General features: G+C 35.2%; 1 protein-coding gene across 1 annotated transcript; it reads right to left on the reverse strand.

Annotated features, from left to right (window-relative positions):
- Positions 18119–19308, reverse strand: LOC109232704. The gene is made up of 2 exons (XM_019398450.1): positions 18375–19308; positions 18119–18318 (listed from the first exon to the last, which is right to left on the reverse strand). Exons 1-2 carry the CDS (start codon positions 19306–19308, stop codon positions 18119–18121), a joined length of 1134 nt encoding a protein of 377 aa, XP_019253995.1.

Raw genomic sequence — 19873 nt, forward strand, 5'->3', positions numbered from 1 at the left:
TATCATTATCATCTGTTTAACTCTGAAAATTTTTAAAAATTTGAACGTCGAATCACAGAAGAATTTATAGAAATTACATTAACAGCATGAACAACCTATCAAACTAAACCCTATCATAAATACATGAATATCAAAACCCAAAACCAGAAATTAAATCATAAAACAAAACCCAGAAAGTTAATGCAATGTACCTGTGATTAAATCGTAATATGGGAACAACGACGACTAGCAGTTGAAAATTCGAAAGAACGACGAAAACCGTTTGATTTCTGAGAAGAGCAAATCGAAAAACGCGAATAACGGGAGAGAGAAACAGTAGAGCACTAGCGTATACTTGGAGAGAAAGTAGTCTTTTAACAAAAAAGGGTAAAATAGTCTTTTCAAATGTCTTTTAACAAAAAAGTAGGTATGGGTGCAAACAGAAAGACAAAGCGGGTATAGGTTAAAAGGAGGCGCCCAAATAGGGTGCCCCGTGCAATTTTTACAAAATTCAATCAATTTAGACATCTTGCCCTTGCCTCAAGAGGAAAATTCTTTAGTCCTTGAGTACCAATTTTGTTTTATAATTATCAATCCAATTGAAATTATGCACCTTATAATTTGCTTAACTTTTCACTCGTGGACGGTTCAGATATTAAAGAAGAAAATAATGTTTATGTTGCATAATATCTACTTAAATGAAATGGTTTTTCTTTCCATGAAATGCATAAGGATGTTTCAAATTTGATATGGACTGTTTAAAGATTGGAGGGTGGAAAAAATCTTTATGCTGCATTAAATATACTTAACAGCTTGTTTGGGTTGTTGTTACATGTCGTTTCATAATGTATGGAATTGTATTGTATTGCATTGTATTGTATTGTTTGATAGATATAATATTTGGATAAAAATTGTATCGTTTGCAGACATCGTTTCATGATGTCATGTACCAACAATACGAAGAATAAACTTGCAACATTACTAAGAAAAAATAAGATACGAAGTAGAATTATTATATAAAAAGTAAGGTAAAGGATAAAATATGATTATTTAATAATAAGGAAGGATAAAATAAGAGAAAAAGGTAAGGTAACGATACTACCACACCAAATCTGTCATTCTTTATTGTTTCAAGAGAATGAAATGGTAGACAAAGATGTTATTCATATCAAATCGGAGAGCAGAAATGGAAAGTGCTACCAGGTGGTATCTACTATACATAAAGGAAAGCCAAGCTCCTCTCCATCGTCGTCTGTGTTTCTTGAAATTATTGTCTATCCTGAGGGTACTTTTGGAACTAGCTATTTTCTTTTGGTGAGTTGTCTTGCATTGTTTGGTGCACAGACTTAGATTTGCTACTCTGTTTACTGTAAAACCATTAGTATTTTCTATAATTTACGTTGTTGTATTGGGAAAAAAGTTGAATTTATATTGAAGATGACGTGGCGTGACACGTGGACTGGACAAGTGGTCAAAGCATAACAATTGGGAAAAAGGTACGGGAGATGACAGGTACGGGAAGAGGAAGTGAAATAGGCACGAGAAGCAGTTTAGACACGAGTCTCGTACCAATTCAAAGTCATTTAAAGCCAGTGGGTCGAAAGGCATTGAAGACATGGATCTGAAGACAAAAAGGAGTCCAAATTCAGTATTAAATACCTGATACGTTAGAAAATTGGTATTTAATAGGAATAATTGTGTAACGGCTCATTTAATGTCATTTATTGTCCATAATTGTCTCATTAAAGCTTAGGTTTCATTCCTTTACCTAGAATCAACTATAAAAGGAGGAAGTTGTATTGGGAAAAGGGCATCATTGACATCATACTGAAATAAAAAACTTGTTTACTGCTTTATTATTATTCTCAGAAAGCCTATTATTATTTTTGGTCTCTTGATTATCAGTAACCCGATTTTTCATCTCAAATTCTAGTTTTATCCAAAATATTATTTCTTTGGTGAAACAAATTGGTTCCGTTACCGGGAATCTAATAATCTATTCTTTTTAAGTTACATTCTATCTGTTGTTATCATCATGTCACACGACAATAATAACAGTGAAAACACCTTGGGAAACCGTGAAAATCAAATGCATCAAGATCAAGGAGATTTCCAGAACTTTAACGCGGTTCCTTCCCTTCAAAATTCACCACGTCAATCTCGTGAAGGCACTCCTAAATCACATGCTGATGAGCAAGAGCAATCAGAACATTTTGAGGGACCAGAAGAAGCTCTGCAAAGAATAATTGATACACGGGTTAGCCAAGCTCTTCAAGCGCTAGTTAGCCGGTTACCTGCTGCGCCGTCCACACCTTCGCCTAATAACAATACGCTGGAGAATCCTCGTTCTGGCCTTGTTAATTCAAACGAAGGAACCCCCATTGAACCATGAGAAATGAATCTAGGTAATACAAATAATTCTTATTTACAAAATTTGGTACTAACTTTGCAGACACAGCTCAAAGAACAAAACGAGCGCATCGACAAATCCCTNTACTCAAAAACTTCAGCAGGAGGCTGAAGTTTTCCACATACACTGGCTAAATTAAAAAATCATATTGCACTAAAAAAACTTCGACCTAACAGCTGAAGTTTTTTATTTATTACTTAAAAACTTCAGAAGGAGCCTGAAGTTTTCCTCCTACACTGGTTAAATTAAAAATTGATATTGCACTAAAAAAACTTCGGCCAAACAGCTGAAATTTTTTTGTTATTACTCAAAAACTTCAGCAGGAGGCTGAAGTTTTCCACATACACTGGCTAAATTAAAAAATCATATTACACTAAAACTTCGGCAAGCACAAAACATTCAGCCAAAAAAATAAAACACAAATTCAAATCCAAAAATAATGCCAAAACATGAAAAAAACTTCAGCTCCTATCCTAAATTATCATTATCATCTGTTTAACTCTGAAAATTTTTAAAAATTTGAACGTCGAATCACAGAAGAATTTATAGAAATTACATTAACAACATGAACAACCTATCAAACTAAACCCTATCATAAATACATGAATATCAAAACCCAAAACCAGAAATTAAATCATAAAACAAAACCCAGAAAGTTAATGCAATGTACCTGTGATTAAATCGTAATATGGGAACAACGACGACTAGCAGTTGAAAATTCGAAAGAACGATGAAAACCGTTTGATTTCTGAGAAGAGCAAATCGAAAAACGCGAATAACGGGAGAGAGAAACAGTAGAGCACTAGTGTATACTTGGAGAGAAAGTAGTCTTTTAACAAAAAAGGGTAAAATAGTCTTTTCAAATGGCTTTTAACAAAAAAGTAGGTATGAGTGCAAACAAAAAGACAAAGCGGCTACAGGTTAAAAAGGGGCGCCCAAATAGGGTGCCCCGTGCAATTTTTACCTATACTCCGCATTTGTTAGAACTGCGGGCCCGTTAGGCCATAATTGTTTTTGGAATTTTTACATTCCTATGCCACCTAGGAAACCTTATTACCCTCAATATTTAAGGTTTGACTTAATTACACTTAGTATACCAAATTATCAATTATATACCATAATTAATTTAGAGGTATAATTAATTGACAGTTTTTTACTCCTTAATTAAAGGTCTTCATATATCCCACGTTTCTCTCTCCCCTTAATTCCTAAGATCTGACAAGCGACTATTTCCCCCTCGCATTTCTTTCTCTTCTCCATTCCTTCGTCTTCTAAAAAAATACAGAGATGAGACCCATTTTTTATAATCAAATTTTTAGCCAAAGAGATTCAATATGAAACCCATTGTTTCGATTATTGTAATTTCTGGTAATTGTCAGACATTGTTCTGAATTTTAACAACTACGAGATCGAGAGTAGATGTATGACACAGAAGACTTCCTCATTCGATCAATCAACAATTCTCAATCCTAAATTTGTAGGATAGCCATATGAATCTTCTGTAACCTCCGGCTCCATTTTGTCTATATTATTTCAAAATTAAATAAATTGTCTTTTTAGGCAATTTAGAGTTTCTTTAAAGGTAGAGATTCTTCAAGTGTCACACTTATCCGGCATTGACACACAAGTTCTTGACCAAACTAGAAAAAAACTTGGTTAACAAACATCTTACCCAATATAAGTGTGACAGCGTGGGTGCAATTGTAGTTTATTTGTAGTTTTTTGTAGAAATTTTGTAGATGAAGAGCAAATTTTGTAGTCAATTTTTTTTTTTTTCAACATAAGATTGTAGTTTAATTCTAGTATAAATGTAGTAATTTTGTAGATACCCTTAAAAACAATACAACTTTATACAATACTTAAACTGATTTGTAGTTTATTTGTAGAAATTTTGTAGATGAAGAGAAAATTTGTAGTCAACATTTTCTTCAACATAGATTATAGTTTAATTGTAGTATAAATGTAGTAATTTTATAGATACCCTTAAAAACAATACAACTTTCTAAACTATTTGTAGTTATTTGTAGTTTTTTTGTAGAAATTTACTAGATAAAGAGAAAATTTTGTAGTTAACATTTTTTTCCAACATAGATTGTAGTGTAATTGTAGTATAAATGTAGTAATTTTGTAGATACCCTTAAAAATAATACTGCTTTATACATATTTAAACTGATTTGTAGTTTTTCCCCCTCCCCTTAAACTGATTTGTATTTTGTAATTTTGTAGTTTTTCCCCTCCCCTTTTTTCATCTTCTCCATTCCTTCTTCTTCTTAAAAAATACAGAGATGAGACCCATTTTTTATAATCAGATTTTCCCCATTCAATTTTTTTTAAGGTTAGTTTAATTGTTACTTTCTATGTTTAAATTAAAATAATTAAAATGGGTGGAATAATTTTTTTTGAAGAGAAAATTAAACTGGAAAAAGAAAGAAAGAAGAACTGAATTTTCCAAAAGAAGGTAAATAAGAAAAAAAGGTAAAGAACAAAAAACGAAAGGAAGGACGAAAAACGGAACGGAAAGTTACTAATGAACAGAATAATAGGACTTTNAGATTGTGGTATCCGGCTCGTATTTTGGTTCCGACGCCCGGTACAAGTCTTATATACGGCTTAAGTACTTTCTGTAAAGTTTGGTTGAATTTGGACGTCGTTTGACGTGTTTTGGACTAAAAACTCTAAACTTGATGTTTTATGAAAATTGGAAGGAAATCCTGGGTCTTGAGGCCTAATTTGATGATTATGATGTTTTTTGGGCGATTTGATCGCACGGATGAGTCCGTAGGATGTTTTTGAGTTTATATGTATGTTCGGTTTGGAGCCCCGAGGGCTCGGGTGAGTTTTGAGTAGGTCCCGGGAGGTCTTAGGCTAGAAATATCAGATGGTTGCAGGTTCAGGTGTTGCAGGCCCCCAGCGCGGCCGCGGTCATTTCCGTGCGGTCCGCGCTGGAAGTCGCGCGGCCGCGGTGCGTTCTTGCGCGGTCCGCGTGGCTAGGTTCAGAGGGCCAATGGTTCAAGTCGACCAGCGCGGCCGCGTGACTAATCAGCGCGGTCCGCGCTGGGTAGGTTCAGAGAGTGGTTTTCCCACTCTTCCTCGGCGCGGCCGCGGGGAATTTTTGTGCGGTCCGCGCCGGGTCTTCAGCACAGTATATAAAGTCGGGATTTTCAGTCATTTTTCACTTTTTCAAAACCCAAAACATAAGAGGCGATTTTCCAAACGATTCCACTTCTTCAAAACGATTGGTAAGTGATTTCTAACTGATTTTCTAAACGCCTTAACATCCTTAAACATAATTTCAACTTCAAAATAAAGATTTTAATGGGGAAATTGGGAATTTAGGGTAGAACCTAGGTTTTCTAAAATTGGGGGTTTTGGACCTCAATTCGAGGTCCGATTCCAAAATAACTTACATATTTGAGTTCATGGGGGAATGGGTAAACGGGTTTTGGTTCGAACCTCGGGTTTTGACCATGTGGACCCGGGGGCATTTTTGACCTTTTGGGGTAAATTGATGAAAAAGCTATAGTTAGTCATTGGGTTTGATTTGTTTAGCACATATTGATATCATGAAGTCCTTATTTCATAGATTTGGTTGAGTTGGAGCCGAATTCGAGAGGGAAAGCGATTGTGGAGGATTGTATTGGCCGTGGAAGTTGAGGTAAGTGTTTGGTTTAACCCTAGCTTAAGGGAATAGGAGTCGAGTCTTGTTTGCTAATTGTTAAATGATCGAGTACGATGTATATGCATGGTGACGAGTTCCTATACATCGGTGTCTAGCATGACCGTGAGTCCTTGTATGTGGACTGTTTGGATATTGTTATGCCTTCCATGCTTAATTGATGGTTTCTATGCGTTGTAAACATCTTGTAAAGGATATTGTGATTGTGGAACTTCGTGGAGCATCGGTTTGGTCTGAAACCTAAATGGTGAGAGTATATGAGATGAGAAATGCCTTGGAGCTTGTCACGTGTGCTAATGAGAACTAGGATATGAAAATGAAAGAAAAAAAAAGAAATAACGATTTACTCTTGCATGGTCATTATTGGTTGTTTGTGTACCCTTGTTGGGATTTCCTTCCAAATACTTGGATCGGGTTGCACGCCGCAACAGTGATAATTGTGGATCGGGTTGCATGCCGCAACAGTGATAATTGTGGATCGGGTTGCACGCCGCAACAATGATAATTGTGGATCGGGTTGCACGCCGCAACAGTGATAATTGTGGATCGGGTTGCACGCCGCAACAGTGATAATTATGGATCGGGTTGCACGCCGCAACAGTGATAATTGTGGATCGGATTGCACGCCGCAACAGTGATAATTATGGATCCGGTTGCACGCCGCAATAGTGTTGAAATGTATTAGGGTCGGGTTTTGCGCCGCAACAGTTATTGATGCAAATGTGTTTAGTGTTGGTATTAGTTTCTTGTTCGCCTTAAATTTTAAATTGCACCTAGATTGATTACTTTGGATTTACTGTTAATATTGTTATCTCCCCACAGCATGTTTCCCCTCCCATACTGTTAGTTGCCTTGTACTTCGATTTCTGCTGTATATTTATAATTGTACAGGTTTATGTGAGGTCCAGTCTAGCCTCGTCACTACTTCGCCGGGGTTAGGCTAGGCACTTACCAGCACATGGGGTCGGTTGTGCTGATGCTACACTATGTGCATTTTTTTGCACAGGTCCAGGTATTGAGCAGCAGCAGCAGCATTAGCACCAGGGGCGAACCTTCAGTCCAGAGAGACCCAAGGTAGCTTGCAGGCGTCCGCAGGCCCGACGTCTCCCTTCTATCTTTACATTTGGCTGTCATCTCATTGTACCCGAGATAAACAGATTATGTATCTTTTAGACTTTGTATGTAGTACTCCTTAGATGTTCGTGAGTATGTGACTCCAGTCCCGGGGTAGAGATATATGTGTTGGAACTTCTGTATTATCGATCACGTATCTACATTTAAGTCTTCCGCTTATGATTTTAATTCCGTCACCTTTATTTAATGCCGTTAATTGTTAAAAAGGAACATGTGTTTAATGAATTTGTTAATTAAGTTGGCTTGCCTAGCTCCTATTAGTAGGCGCCATCACGACCCTCGAGGGTGGGAAATTCGGGTCGTGACATTTTGTAGATAAAGAGAAAATTTTGTAGTCAACATTTTTTTTCAACATAGATTGTAGTGTAATTGTAGTATAAATGTAGTAATTTTGTAGATACCCTTAAAAACAATACTGCTTTATACATATTTAAACTGATTTGTAGTTTTTCCCCCTCCCCTTAAACTGATTTGTATTTTGTAATTTTGTAGTTTTCCCCCTCCCCTTTCTTCATCTTCTCCATTCCCTCTTCTTCTCAAAAAATACAGAGATGAGACCCATTTTTTATAATCAGATTTTCTCCATTCAATTTTTTTTAAGGTTAGTTTAGTTGTTACTTTCTACGTTTAAATTAAAATAATTAAAATGGGTGGAATAATTTTTTTTGAAGAGAAAATTAAACTGGAAAAAGATAGAAAGAAGAACTGAATTTTCCAAAAGAAGGTAAACAAGAAAAAAGGTAAAAGAACAAAAAACGAGGAGGCAAAAACGGAGAATTTCATGAACAGAATATAGGCTTTTGTGTAAAATCAATTAGAATATTTTGTTTCCTTATTTGTAGCGCGCCTATTTAGGAAGATTTAACTACTAATAATTAGTAATTAATGAATGGTATAAAAATTGTAGAAAAAATATGGACAGGACGGGTAAATTAGAAAATATGCACATATTTGGTAATAAAGTTTCATATATGATATAGGAAGGAAAAAGTCCCAATTTCACTTTTTTCGAAAAATTATGAATGTTTGGCTATAAAATTTTCAATTTGTACTTAAAAGATGAATTTGAAATTTTTCGAAAATTTGAAAAATTTTAAAAAGTTACTTTTCAAAAGTCGCTTCAAATCACTCACAAAATTGTGTTAATGTCCAAACACAACTCTAAGTTTTAAATACTATTTTTTACGATTCTTATGTCCGAAGGCCCACTACATGATAATGATCGTTTTGTCTTTTAATGGGTCTCCTTTATTAATTTTTACGAGGAGTGATAGTAATCTGTGTTTGAAGTCAGAAAATCTGAGAAGTAAAGAAATGTTAGTTCAAATGAAAATCAAAAATTCCAAGCCCACAAGTTTCTTGTGTGTTCTTAAGGGTTTTAGTCCCCTCATTGTTGTCCAACGTTATAGATTACTTTCTCCCAAGATAAAATGGAATAACTATTCTGTAATAGTGGCAATCGAAATTACAGAACTTCAGCGAACTCAACAAACGGAGCAAATCATACTTGACACTTTACTTATTTAGAAAACAATGCAACAATATAGGAAATAGAGGAGGAGTTTTCAGATTTTTCCTTCTAAAAATGAGGCCAAAGCCTCTAAATTTATAGGCAATGAAAGGGTAAGATAAAGAGGCGCAATCCAAGAGGTGACCATTCACACCCTTTAGAAAACCCAATAATCCCCCACATGAATGGGAATGACCATATTTAAAAAAACATGCATAAAAATTGTGTAATTCGCAAGTAAGGATTAATCGCATCTGGATAAGTAGGTTTTCCTTTGAACTTTTCATGGTGAACTTATGTCGGATATACTCGGTCAATCGGATTTGATATCTTTGGACCGTCGAACTTTGGTGTATACCTAGACAATCATAAGTCACACAACCAACCCTTAACCGTCTTTGGCTCTTATTGTTGTGTTCCTTTCAACCATGAACACCGTCTGGTTTCATAAAGTGCATAGAGAATTGGCCTTACATAATTCTCCTTGAAGCGGCTAACATTTCACACTAACATAGGTGATTCCTAAACGTGTTATCCCGTAGATACACTATTTGATATACCCGTATCAAACATAGAAACCATTAAAAAGCCTTAACGCTTTATCCTTGGTACTGAACGTTGTCTCATCACGAGAATGGACCAAAAAGAAATTTTATATGACAATGTTGAACTGTCATTAATGACTTTGTTTGAGCTCTTTGACAAAAAATTTCGGTATACATGATGCTCCCAGCTCTTCCTATTGCCATTTGACCATCGCAATGTATGCATATAGGTGCCAATATTTTGGGTTATGATAAAAAATCTTCAAGAAATTCCAAAGCCATTCAACTTCTTCACCGACCTTATCTAAGGTTATAAACTCAGCCTCCATTTTAGAGCGGCAATATACGTTTGTTTGGACGATTTCCAAGACACTGCTCCTTCACTGATTGTAAAAATATATCTACTTGTGGATTTAGTTTAGGTTGATCCGGTGATCCAATTTGCATCATTATACCCCTCAATACCCGCATGATACTTATTATAGTGCAATGCATAGTCATGGATATATTTCAAATATCTCAAACTCATTTTATTGTCATGACAATTTAATGCGAACTTCCTTATGTCGTAAACTAATACGTCTCGACTTTCAATTGCATATCAAATTATTGACTACACTTAATGTAGCAATAACAATAATTGGAATGATTGGCTTCAGTTGTGGCTACAACCTTTTAATATATAACATATTTCGCAATCACTCCGCCATTTTCAAGCATTTGTATGCTATTTATTCATACGTCTATATGATATGGAAATTATAGCACCTTCATTCATGAAACAAATCCAACTTGTAATGGATTTTGGTCATGTTCATCGGTTGATTCACCTTATTATAGACCAACATATTAATACATTCATTCATGAACGGTCATGTTTATACAAAACATGCAACCACACTTTTCATGATAAGTCACATCCTTCCAGGTGACTGCCTTTCATAAAAGAGCTAAACATTATAAATATTCAAGAAAGAACAATCATTTTTGGAAAGGCACGTAAACAACTTTCAAATTTGTAGTTTTATCACTAGTCATCACTAAGACTGAACAAGTAATGAATTCACCGACTATCATATCAATATCCACTAAGGATGGGTAGGGTTCAAAAATTATATCGTTTAGACATTACGTCTAACATTGGCTTTTGTCATGCATAAGCTAAAAGCCCCCACATTTCAATATTTCATCAACATATCATCCACATATAATCAAATAATGACTATATGATTTGAAGTATTCTTAAAGTAAAAGTATTTGTTTACACTCATCAATTTTGAAACCATTTGACAATATTATTTTGTCTTCACATCCATCTAATGGATTTCAAGATCATACACTGTAGCCAATGCTACTAAGATCCATATGTACGAAATACTCATAACCGATGAGTACCCTTTAAAATAGTCAAGAACTTTTCATTGTCTATATCCTTTGACAATAATACTTGCCTTATATTTATCAATAGTGCCACCATCCTTAATTTTCCTCTTAAAAATCCATTTAGAAACCAACGGTTTATTTCTAGGAGGAAGATCAACCAATTCCTATGTATGACTGTTCAATATGGATTTTATTTCACTATTGACTGTCTCTTTCCAAAATAATGATTCCGAAGAAGACATAGCTTATTTGAATGTTCGAGGCTCATTTTCTAATAAGAAAGTCACAATATCTAGTCCAAATGAAGTAGACGTTCTTTGACGTTTACTACATCTTGGATCCGACTGATTAGACATACTTTCTTTTTTTTTCTTTCCGATGTCGCTTTGATCTTTCACTAGACGACTCACATTCCTTTTTATACGAATAAATATTCTCAAAGAATTTAGCATTGTCTGATTCGATTACCGTATTAATATGAATGTCTGGAATTTCTGATTTATGAATCAGAAAACGATATGCCTTACTATTTGTTGCATATATTATGAAAACACAATCAACAGTTTTCGATCCGATTTTAATCCTTTTGGATTTAGGAACTTGTACTTTACCCAAATCCCCCACACTTGGATATATTTCAAGTTGGCCTTTCTTTTTTTTCATTTTTTATATGGAATGGATTATGTTTTGCTATGAGGAACTCGAATAAGTATTCGATTAGCTGTAAGAATAGTTTCCCACACAAGTTCTGGAGTGAACCAGAACTTATCAACAAAGCATTCATCATTTTATTTAATGATCGATTCTTTCTTTCCGCAATCCCATTCGTTTGGAGCGAGTATGTGGCCGTTGTTTGATGAATAACACCATATTCTAAACATATTTCTTCAAAATAAGATTCATATTTGCCACCCCTGTTACTTTGTAGAGCCAACCACAGGAACTGTAGTTTGTGTCAAGATAGAGCCAGAATTAATAAACGATGACGTTTTTAATCTTCAAATCGAGTAATATTTGACACAACCAGATTTAGTAGATGGTGAAGTTCTTAATCTTCAAACCGAGTACTATTTGACACAACCAGAATTAATATAACCACGAAGTTTTTACTCTCAAATCGAGTAAAAAGTCAGAGTAAAAATTAGTTAGATATTACTCTCCAAAGTGAGTGGAAAGTCACGAAGACTTTAATCTCAATGAACGGGTAGAAAATCACGCAGCTTTTAATCTCGACGCAGGGGTAAAAAATCACAAAGATTTTAGTCTCCATAACGGGAGTAAAAAATCACGAGGATTTGTCTCCAAAATATGGGTAGAAAATCACAAGTATTTTGTATTTCTTTTCAAATGGCTTTCCAACTAAACCATTATAACCCCTAATCACTTTGATATTTTATTCTCATCAAACTAACATATGTATATCTTTATGTAAGATATCACATTTATGATCCCAAAATAATTTGGAAGTATCAATGTAAGTCAAATTCATATCTTACAATCTTGAAAATAACTATCCATACATATTTTTGCATTTGCCAAATTATATACCAACTACTAATAATTTCTCATTTGGTCAAAGGAATAACAAAAAGATAACCGTAAACACGTGTTATTCCTAATCATGCATATATTTTAGAATTGTAATATGAGATCATCATGTAATAACATCTATCCTAACATTTGTAGGAATCACAAACGATAGAAAATTAATGGTAAAGCATTATAAGTTGAGAGGGAGAAAATAAAACCCGTTTTGTTTTCGAACTTATAATTTCAATGGTGGTGCAGTCTTTACGACGAAACTGATCAACGATGAATTTCTAAACCATGACTTTGACCATTAATTACACAATGGTCCGGCGAGAAGATTAGAGAACCAAAGAATTTGTTACTTCATGTGCTCAAATTTCTCCATGACCTTGTATTCAAGTGAATATCTACAGATGAACACACTTTCAATAGGCAAAATACCAAATAAGAGCCATTATTTCCTTTCATATTAGTGCATCTTTTTTTTTTTATATATATATTTTTTTTATGGTACAAACTCTAACAGATTAATTTGTCAGACACCCCAAAACGAACCAGGCCACCACAATTGATAACCAATCAGAAACCAATTAAACCAACTTTGAAAGTGATTAGGTTTTGTGTTCAAGATCAATGGAATGTAATCGATACCAGAAACTTTTGTTGTCCAATCTTCAAAGCATATTGCGACAGAATATGCACTCCACATATTGAACTAAAACCATGCATGTACACCATCTTCATCTTCCTTGCATCGTAACAAAATTTCTATCTAACTACCAACAAAATAATTCTCTTTCTCGTTTAGTATCAGACAAACAGAGGTTAAGATGAACACATAATAGAATACTAAATTCCTTAAGCTTGATAGTAATATGTGTTCGAAGTCAGAAAATCAGAGAAGTAAAGAAACATTAGTTATTCAATAAATGAAAACAGAAACTTTCGAGCCCACAAATTTCTTGTGTGTCCTTAAGGAATTTAATTCCCTCACTGTTGCCCAAGGTTATGGATTACTTCCTCCCAGGATAGAACGGAATAATTAGAGCGAACTCAACAAACAGAGCAAATCACACTTGATACTTTATTTATTTAGAAAATAATGCAACCATGTAGAAAAGAGGGGAGGAGTTTTCAGATTTTTCCTTCTAAAAATGAGGCCAAGCCTCTAAATTTATAGGCAATAAAAGGATAAGATGAAGAGGTGCAATCCAAGATGTGCCTCTTCTATTTTCCATTCACACCTTTAGAAAAACCCAACAAGGAATTCCTTCTCAATTGTACAAATTTTTGATTAACAGAGTATTTCATCTAGAGATTTTACTTTGGAAGTAGTAATTATATTAATAAACTAATACAATAATATAGAGAAAACGTGCTTAAAGGCTGATATAAGAGGATATTCGCGTCTATTCTGAATTCTTTCTTTTCGTCTGTCTACTCTGAACTCTTCAATTAAGAAACAGTTATTTCCATTTTTTCTTAAAGAAAGGTTTCATACCGTAGTGCTCAATTAATTAATGATATAACGTCACCAAATGATGTGATGTATTGGATATGACTGCTCTTTCCTTAACCAGAGGTCTCGAGCTCGAACCCTGAGTATGGAAAAATCCATGGTAGGGGGAGCGTTTATCCTCGAATGGGGCCCTACGCGGCGCGTATCTAAATATAATCGGGCTCAAATGCGAATACCGAACATCGAATGGGAAACCAAAAAAATAATGATATGACAACACGTCTGCGAGAAGAGCGTTTGATGAGATTAGTGAAAGTTTTTAATGTCTCACAAATGAAGAATATACCACCCATATTAAGCCAGTGGTCACATGCCAAATGGCCAAGTCTTCTTCGTTATTACTTAGGAACACTAAAATTTACGAACACTAAAATCCAAAGTTCACGTGCCTCCATATTTCTTTGTTGAAAAATAAATAATGCAGTAATGCGCGCGCTCTCTCTCCCTCTCACTATTTTAAGTCGGGCGGATGTGACATAGAGTGCTTGGTTCAACTGAACCCAATATTTTTAAGGTGAAATATATATATTTATATGCAAAATTCATCAATACAACAAAAACTAGTAGATATGAATCAACTCTAAAAATATAATGGGTTTAATACTAAGAATATTAAAGGTTGAACCCATAAAATTCAAATCCTAGAATTGTCTCTGATTATTTAATTTAAGTTGACATTCGCGATTATGAAATGTGAATGTATGAAAGTGTTACTAGAATATTTATTCAAAAATGGATACAAGATTTGAAGGTCATGATATAAATTTTACTAGGGTTGTCAAAATATTAAAAAAGCAAACACAAATAAAATAAAAATAAAGGGGAGTACTAAACATATTATATATATATATCATAAATTTATTTTTTGACTTACTTAAACAATATAATTTTATGGAGAACGGTCAGTTGACACCACTTCGCATAAGGTGACTCCGCCACTAGTCATTAGCGGTTCATTATTTATCGATAGTATAGGATATATTTGATTAGTTCGCCTGATACTGAGTTAATTTCATTATATATCATCGATTACTTGTTTATAAATAGCTAAATTGATCAGTGTCGAATTAATCTAGTTCATTAAATTTTTTCTCCTCGAAAAGATACTGTATAAAACTGTAGCCTGTGAGGGTTGCCTGAGTTAGTTGTGTGAGTGGTTTCCCACATGAGATATCTGGGATCGATTCCCCTCACTAGCAGTCTCCTTAGTCAGAGTTCGTCGCACCGGGCATGCCTAGTGCAGCTTACATTTCCTGTGTGGTTTGCGAGCTATTGTACAGTGAGTAGGTTAACCAGTGCGCACCCAAAAAGTAGCGGCTGCGAATTTTTATGGAAATTTTCCAAAGAAGACCTGTTAAAACGTAAACCTATCAAAAAGACAAGTTGGGTGGAAATATAGCTTGCTTTAGATTTATTTTCTTCTTCTCGTTTATTTTCTTTTTTCCAATATATAGAAGGAAAAAACAAGATCTAATTTGATGTTTGTGCCGACACGTGTAAGACAAATACCCAATGGGGTTAGCGATTGGGTCCCTTCAAATCTGCATAGAAAAGAACAGGCCAAGTAAAATTAAAACTAGAATCAAAGCTGTTGTCTGTCGACTGTCTGTCCAAGGTATCAGCTGGAACCCTCTTCTTCTTTCTTTAAACTAATTAACTAAATAATCCTTCTTCCACACTACTTTAGATTAAAAAAGAAAAACCATATATAAGTAACAAAATATGTTTTCTATTCCTTATTATCTTCTAGATTTCTCCCTTCCTTTCTGAAATATTCAGGAAAACACCCCAAATCAAGAACCAAAACCTGAGCTTAATACACCCTTTTGCTCAAAATAATGGTTTGTTCACTAGTTTCCAATGCAAACCCATTATTCTCCAATGTTCAAAGCTTCAGAAAAAACCAATCTTTATTATGTTTGAACAAATCTATTTCATGTTGTCAGCAGCAAAATCTTTGTCCCAAAACACATTTGATAAAGATAATAGGACCCCAGAAAAAAGATGAGCAAGTTTTTCCTCCTAATAAGGTCAAGAAAAAAGGTTTCTTTGAGGAAAAAAATGGTTTTTCTCAAATGGAGAGTCAACAAAATATGGCAATATTATGTGGGGTTGGGTATTGGGTACAGGGTTTTAGGTGTTTTCCTTGGTTGGCTCTTAATTTTCACATGGTAGATGGATTAAATATGCTTCCATCTACATTACAACTTGTGCAGTATTCTGGGATTTTACCTATGGTTGCTAAACCTATTTATGGAATTTTGTCTGATGCTGTTTATGTTGGTGGTGCTCATAGATTACCTTATATTTCAATTGGAGGTAATATTTTCTTCCCCCTTTGCTTTGGTTTATTTGATTTGTCATATCTTTGGCCTTTGCTGGTATATTTGAGTTTCAAGATTTAGTACTTCTCTTTGTTTTTGTATGTGGTGTTAGTGTTGTTTTTTTTAAGGTCCTTTTTGCACTTTTGGTTGGTTTTGATTTTGGTGACTTCAGTAGGAAAAAAGTTCTTAACGTGTAAAGGTTATTGGAATAAAGTTAGCTGCAGCTTTTAGTTTCCTCTAATAATAGGGAAAGGTTTCTATTGATAAGATACTGATCTTTAGTGTAAATCAAGGGATACCCTTTCAAATTAATTGTTTGGAAGTAGAAAATCATGAGATTCAAGAGCACAATTTAATAACCTCGGTTTGTGGTGAGGACTGATTACAATGGACCAGTGTTGTGAATAGCGTGAAGCGAGGAAAAGCGACAACCCCCCATTTCACGAAAAGCGAGAAGCGAGAAGCAAAACGCTCGCTTTTTTTAAGTGAAGCGGAATTTAAAAAAAAAAAATTAGAATAAATACGGCATAGACAACACATGTAATTGTAAGCAAAATAGCAAATGTTCAATACTTCAATTAAAAAACTAAAGAGTAGCATCAATTAAAGCACAAAATGAGCATCCTATTCTTCTACAAGATTGTCAAATTCTTGTATTCCACTATCATTTATTATATTGCTTGTCATCTTCTTCAACTTCATCTTCTTCATCAACTAGGGACAAAGTAGCTGCCTGTTTTCCCTTCCTCTGTGAACTTGAAGTTGAGGTACTCCCCCTCAAACCATAAATCCTCTCCCCAATTTCATGCGCCTCCGCAACATCACCCCAAGTGATATCAGAAGTATCATCAAATATTTCTTCATCTGCATGATCTTCCGGGACTCCAGTTAGCCATTCATTAGCATCATCGATGTTGTCCAAACTAATTGGATCAATTACATTGCGAGCGTTGTAACGACGCCTTAATGTTCTATTATACTTAATGAAGACTAGATCATTGAGAGGCTTCAAGGTTAGTTTGTTCCTCTTTTTGGTATGAATCTGCAAATAATAAGTAATTACTCCCTCCGTTCCAATTTATGTGAACCTGTTTGACTGGGCACGGAGTTTAAGAAAAAAATGAAGACTTTTGAAATTTGTGGTCCTAAACAAATCCAAATGGGGCCAGAGTATTTGTGTGGTTATAAAAGCTTCTCATTAAGGGTAGAATGGTAAGTTTAAGCTAAATTGTTACCAAATTTAGAAAGGGTTCATTCTTTTTGGAACGGACCAAAAAGGAAATAGGTTCACATAAATTGGAACAGAGGGAGTAGTAAGATTAGAACAATTGAGATATAATTTAATTATCTCAATATACTAAATCTTTCTTCTTAGTTCTTACATGCTCAAACACGCTCCAATTCCTTTCACACCCGGATGAACTACATGTTAGACTTAGAAACTTGATGGCAAACTTTTGTAAATCGGGAGTGGAATGACCATATTGCTTCCACCATTCAACTGTAGAAGTAGAACAAATTTTCAAAACATAATATTAATAAAGAAATAACTTATTAACTATAAAACAACATATAGGCACTCGCTCACCTGGTGACTTCGTCGTTCTTTGTCTAAAGGCCATGTTTTTTCCAAAAAGTTGTTCAGCATTCCTATAAATACTAAATTGCTCTGTGATTTTATCTTGCACGGATTCTTCAGGTATCAACTTCTCAATGTATTCATAGTATCCACTCTACAAAGGTTCATCTCCTAGAATCCTCTCTTCATTGGCATAAAACAGTTCCGGGTTCAAAACAAGTCCAACTGCATGCAAAGGGCTATGATGCTTACTATCCCACCTTTAATCTATGATCTTAAAGACTCTTTTGTATTTTCTTTGATCACTAAAAGAGGCTTGAATAGCCTCCTTTGCCTTATCAATTCCACCAAACGAAGCACTTTAACTAAAGGACCACCAATCTTCAATGCATGAACCACATTGTTCCAGAATGAAGGAGAAAGTATAATATCTGCAGATTCTCTCCCTCGAGCTTCCCTTCCATAGGCACTGCTAGTGTACTCATCTGAAACAAACAACTTCTTCAAATTGCTTTTTTGCTCATACATCCTAGCCAAAGTCAAGAAAGCAAGTAGCAAATCTTGTCTTTGCAGGTTTCACCAAGCTTCTTTGTTTGGTGAATCTCTTGATCATGTTCAATAATAAAGGCCTTTGAACAATATAGGAATGCACTCTAATTGCCTGATTCAAGACAGGACTGAAGGGTCTTTCCTTGAAAATATCACCAAAGATCAAATTAACAGAATGTGCTGCACACAGAGTCCAATAGATATGCCGGTAGCAAGCAGACATCATTTCATTTCACCAGCTTTAACATTTTCACTGGCGTTGTCTGTGACAACTTGAACAATATTTTCTGCTCCAATAGAGTCTATTGTACTCTTGAACAAGGAGAACATTTTGGTTGAATCAGTCGAAGAGTCGCTTGCATCAACGGACTCAAGAAACAGGCTTCCCTTAGGAGAATTCACCAAGATATTGGTGATCATTTTTCCATTTCTCGCCGTCCACTTATCCATCATAATGGAACAACCAAACTTGTTCCATTCTACTTTGTGCTCCTCCACGATTTTGTTCACCTCTACCACCTCCTTTTTTAGATATGGCCCACTAACTTCATAATAAGTTGGAGGCTTCATTCCTGGACCATATTGGCCTACGGCCTCAATAAAAGCAGCAAAAGTGTCAGTATAATTAACACAGTTAAAAGGAAGACCTGCATCATACATCCACCGGGCAAAGCAGGTAACTGCACGGTCCCTCAAAATCGCTTTGGCATCAACTTGAGGATTACTACTTTTTCCTCCCTTATCTCCAGATTTTTGCAGGAAGTAACAATCCATAGGACCTTTGGTCTTGCTAGTAGATCCACAACTAGAAGACATTGGTGGAAGCATCCTTCCCCGCTTTTGTGATTTTGGTGGAAGAGACGAGGCATCGTCACCTTCTTCTGTTTCATCATCATCATCAAAATTATAAAGTTCTTGTTCATGAATCATTTGAGTCTTTAACTCTTTCTTTTTTTGAATGTATGCTTTCAATTCTTCCTTCACATGCCCCGGAACTTTAGGACAAGATGCGCCATTTGGATCACCACCGATTAGATGCGCTTTCTGACGATAGATTCCTCCATTTGTAATCTTATCACAAAAAAGACATCTAATTGTCATCTTGTTGGTCTCGCTAACTCTTGTAGAGTAAGCCCAAGCCGGGTCTTTCCTATCTTCTTTTGTCGCCATTAAAAGAACAACTACATAACACATAAGAAAGGCAATAAGAACTAAGAATAAAAGATATATAATTGGGCAGAAATTGGGCAGAAACTGGGCAGAAATTGGGCAGAACTTTTCTGAAAAAAATTCGCCAGCATTTCGGCGCTTTTTGGACGTTTAGAAAGAAAAAGAAAAAGAAGAAGAAGAAGAATGAAAATAAAAAGTGCAGAACATACATGTTGAAAGCTGTTGTTGTACTGTTGAAGAAGAAGAGGAAGAACCCTAGTTTTCTTGAACAAATCGCTGCTTGAAGTGAGGAAGAAATCGCTGGTTTTTTAGAACCCTAGTTTGCTGCTGAAGAAGTGCTAAAACAGAAACAGCGATTTGGGTCTTTTAATTGAAAAAAGACTTTGGGTCTTTTAATTGAAAAAGCGTCCGCTTCTTCCGCTCCGCTCCGCTTCACCGCTTCTCGCTTTTTAGAGTAGAAGCGGTCGCTTATGCATACGAGCCGCTTTTATTGGCAGTAGCGACCAGCCTTCCGCTCCGCGACGCTCTCGCTTAAGCGAGGAAGCACCGCTTTTTTAACACTTGT

Source organism: Nicotiana attenuata, chromosome 9 (genome assembly GCF_001879085.1).
Source record: "Nicotiana attenuata strain UT chromosome 9, NIATTr2, whole genome shotgun sequence".
Lineage (NCBI taxonomy): Eukaryota > Viridiplantae > Streptophyta > Magnoliopsida > Solanales > Solanaceae > Nicotiana > Nicotiana attenuata.

What these genes read in the sequence shown, in the direction of transcription:
- LOC109232704 (XM_019398450.1), bottom strand. Translation starts at nt 19,308, where the DNA reads ATGGCGACAAAAGAAGATAGGAAAGACCCGGCTTGGGCTTACTCTACA. An exon ending in CAGTGAAAATGTTAAAGCTG is followed by an intron (nt 18,319 to 18,374) that starts GTGAAATGAAAT and finishes CTCTGTGTGCAG; the next exon opens with CACATTCTGTTAATTTGATC.